At 60.0% G+C, this 3,057-nt stretch overlaps 1 protein-coding gene across 1 annotated transcript in view; it reads left to right on the plus strand.

The window, feature by feature from the left end:
- Positions 1 to 270: 270 nt before the first annotated feature.
- Positions 271 to 3,057, plus strand: part of NR2E3 (nuclear receptor subfamily 2, group E, member 3) — a 3,607-nt gene continuing 820 nt past the window's right edge. Inside the window, exons 1-5 of the mRNA XM_010017425.1 lie at positions 271 to 328; positions 1,290 to 1,440; positions 2,320 to 2,423; positions 2,510 to 2,764; positions 2,839 to 3,020. Coding sequence (XP_010015727.1) covers positions 271 to 328; positions 1,290 to 1,440; positions 2,320 to 2,423; positions 2,510 to 2,764; positions 2,839 to 3,020 — 750 coding nt within the window. The remainder of the gene's footprint in view (positions 329 to 1,289; positions 1,441 to 2,319; positions 2,424 to 2,509; positions 2,765 to 2,838; positions 3,021 to 3,057) is intronic.

Below are 3,057 nucleotides of genomic sequence, written 5' to 3' on the forward strand. Positions count from 1 at the left end.
GTTGGGTGTCGCGGGTTTAGGGTTACAGGGCTGGGGCTCAGCACCTTGTTAATTCTTCATCGCGTGGCTGATTGATCCCCCCCGCCCTGCGCAGACACTAAAGATTAAGGGGGTGACAAAGAGGCGGCTGCTTACACAGCACCCGCTCCTAAGCTGCCTTGAAGAGAGCAAGAGCAAGCTGTGCTGCCCACAGAGCTGCTGGAGCACCCACCCTGGCTAGAGCCCAGGCACCTGCACCCTCAGGGCTTGGTCAGGAGCGCTGTGGACGGGATGGCTGCATCACCAGTGGGGTCGGGGGTGAGCACTGGCCTGGAGGAGAGCCCCACAGGTAAGAGGGGATGGGACACAGTGGGACCGCAGCAGTGGTGGGGTCCTCATTGTGGTCAGTCTCCAAAGTCCATCCCTGGGGTTCCTCATTGTGGTTCTTCTCTGGGATACTTGGGGTCTTTTTCATGGTCCATGCCTAAAATGCCTGGGGTAGCCCACTGTAGCTTTTCTCCAAGATGCCCAGGGTCCACATCATGGCCTTCTCCTGGATGCATTCAGTCCATGTCATGGTCCTTCTCCAAGATGCCCAGGGTCTCTATCACAGTCCTTCTCCACGATGGCTGGGTTTCCCATCATGGTCCATATCCAAGACACCCAGCATCCCTGTTATGGTTCTTCTCTGGGATGTTTGGGACTCCTGTTGTAGTCTTTCTGCAAGATACCCAGGATCTTCATCATGACCTTTCTCCTGAATGCTCCATAATGTCCCTGTTGTGGTCCTCCAGGATGGCTGGGGTCCCCATCAGTGTCCTTCTGAAGGATGCCTGGGGTCCTTCGCTATCATCCTTCTCCAAGATGATGAGAGACCCCATTGTGGTCCTCTCTGGGATGGGATGCCTGTAGTCCCCAGCCCCAACCCTCTCCATGATGCCCATGGTCCTTATTGTTCTCCTCATTGTGCCCTGCCGTCCCAGCCATAGTCCTTCTCCAGGACACTTCTGGTTGTGGCCCTTCTCTGGGACTCCCCATCCCAAGGGACACCATTTCATCCCCTTTTGTTTTGAAAAGGCTTATGAGAGCTCTGCCGGCAGTATCCTGGATTCTGGGGTGTAGGGAGATGCTGAACCACATGTGCAGTCCCTGAAGTCCCTGATGTGTCCTCATCCATGTCCCTGGGCTGGACCAGCAGAGACGGGAGCCATCCCATCACCAGGATACTGGGGAGCAGCAGGGAGACAGGAGGGATGAGGGATATTGGGGTGTCCTGAGTCACCCTGAATGTGGTGGCTCCTCTCCTGCAGGGCTGAGCCCGGCCCCTGGCAAGGCGCTGAGCCCCGTGCTGCTGTGCAAGGTGTGTGGTGACACCAGCAGTGGGAAGCACTATGGCATCTACGCCTGCAACGGCTGCAGTGGCTTCTTCAAGCGCAGTGTCCGCAGGAAGCTCATCTACAGGTTGGCACAGGGATGGAAGGGCCCCACACAGCAGGCACCCAGGGGATGGACACATTGTAGGGCATAGGGCAGGGACTAGGGGGACAGGTGCCCAGCAGGGGAGGGACCCACAGGATGGACACCCAGCAAGGCAAGGATCTGCTGGGATGGGCAGCCAGAGGGACAGGGAACCTAAAGGGACTTGAACCAACAGGGTGGGAACCCCAGGGCAAGGACACCCAGTGGGGCACGAACCGGTGGGACAGGCACCCAGTAGGGCAGGGATCCAGGGGTTGGACACCCAATGGGGCAGGAACTAAGGAGACAGGCACCCAAAAAGGTAGGGACCATGGAGACAGGCACCCAGTGGGAGAGGGAGCCAGGAGATGTACACCAAGTGGGACAGGGACATGAGGTTGGACAGCCACTGGGGTAGGGACTAGGGGCACAGGCACCCAATCAGGTAGGAACCCTGGGGACAGGCACACAGTGGGAAAAGGACCCAGGGGATGGACACCAAGTAGAACAGGGACATGGGGTTGGACATGGCAAGGACTCAGGGATACTTGAACCCAACAGGGCAGGGATCAGTGGACAGGCACCCAGTGGGGCAGGGGCCTGGGTTGGGGCGTCAAGGGCACCCTCATGGAGTCAGAACACCCATCAAGGCAGGGTATTCACTGGGCCAGGGCACCCACTGGGGACAGGACATTCACTGGGACAGGGCATCTTTGGGACAGGGTGGCCAGCAGGGTGGCACCCTGTGTTGGAGGAAATCCATTGCAGGGGAACAAGACACCCAAGAGGGACAAAGCACTCCTAGGATGTCATCCATGTCAGGGTCCCCCCAGGGACAGGAGCCACGCCAGGGACTGCAGCCAGGTACCACCTCTCCCATAGGTGCCAGGCGGGGACAGGGCTGTGCCCGGTGGACAAGGCGCACCGCAACCAGTGCCAGGCCTGCCGGCTCAAGAAGTGCCTGCAAGCCGGCATGAACAAGGATGGTGAGATGCGTGGTGGGGACACACGGTGACAGGTGGCAGGGGCTGTCAGCGATGTGGCTGGTGCTGATGCCACCACATCCCTGCAGCTGTGCAGAACGAGCGCCAGCCTCGCAGCACGGCCCAGGTCCGGCTGGACAGCATTGAGCTGGATGCCGAGCTGCCCACTGAGCACGTGGCCACCACCCGTGAGGTGCCCCCGACTCCCTGCCCTGCTCCTCGCGGTCCCAGTGCCACTGTCGCTGTCACCCCGGGTCCCCGGGCGCCCACACCGCCCACCAACCATCGCTTCATGGCCAGCCTGATGACTGCCGAGACCTGCGCCAAACTGGAGCCTGAGGATGGTGGGTGGCTGCTGGTGGGAACAAGGTTGTCCCCATGGTGTGGCAACCACCAATGTCCTCTTCTGTCCCTGCAGCTGATGAGACAGTGGATGTGACGGGTAGTGAGCCGGAGCGGGCAGCCAGCGAGTACCAGGTGGCACCATACCCAGCGGCCAGTCCTGAAAATGTCTATGAGACTTCTGCACGACTCCTCTTCATGGCTGTGAAATGGGCCAAAAACCTGCCTGTCTTCTCCAATTTGCCCTTCCGAGACCAGGTGGGGCTGGGGACTCCCGGGGGGGCAAAGGGAATCC

Source organism: Nestor notabilis, unplaced genomic scaffold, assembly GCF_000696875.1.
Source record: "Nestor notabilis isolate BGI_N333 unplaced genomic scaffold, ASM69687v1 scaffold23726, whole genome shotgun sequence".
NCBI classification, from domain to species: domain Eukaryota; kingdom Metazoa; phylum Chordata; class Aves; order Psittaciformes; family Psittacidae; genus Nestor; species Nestor notabilis.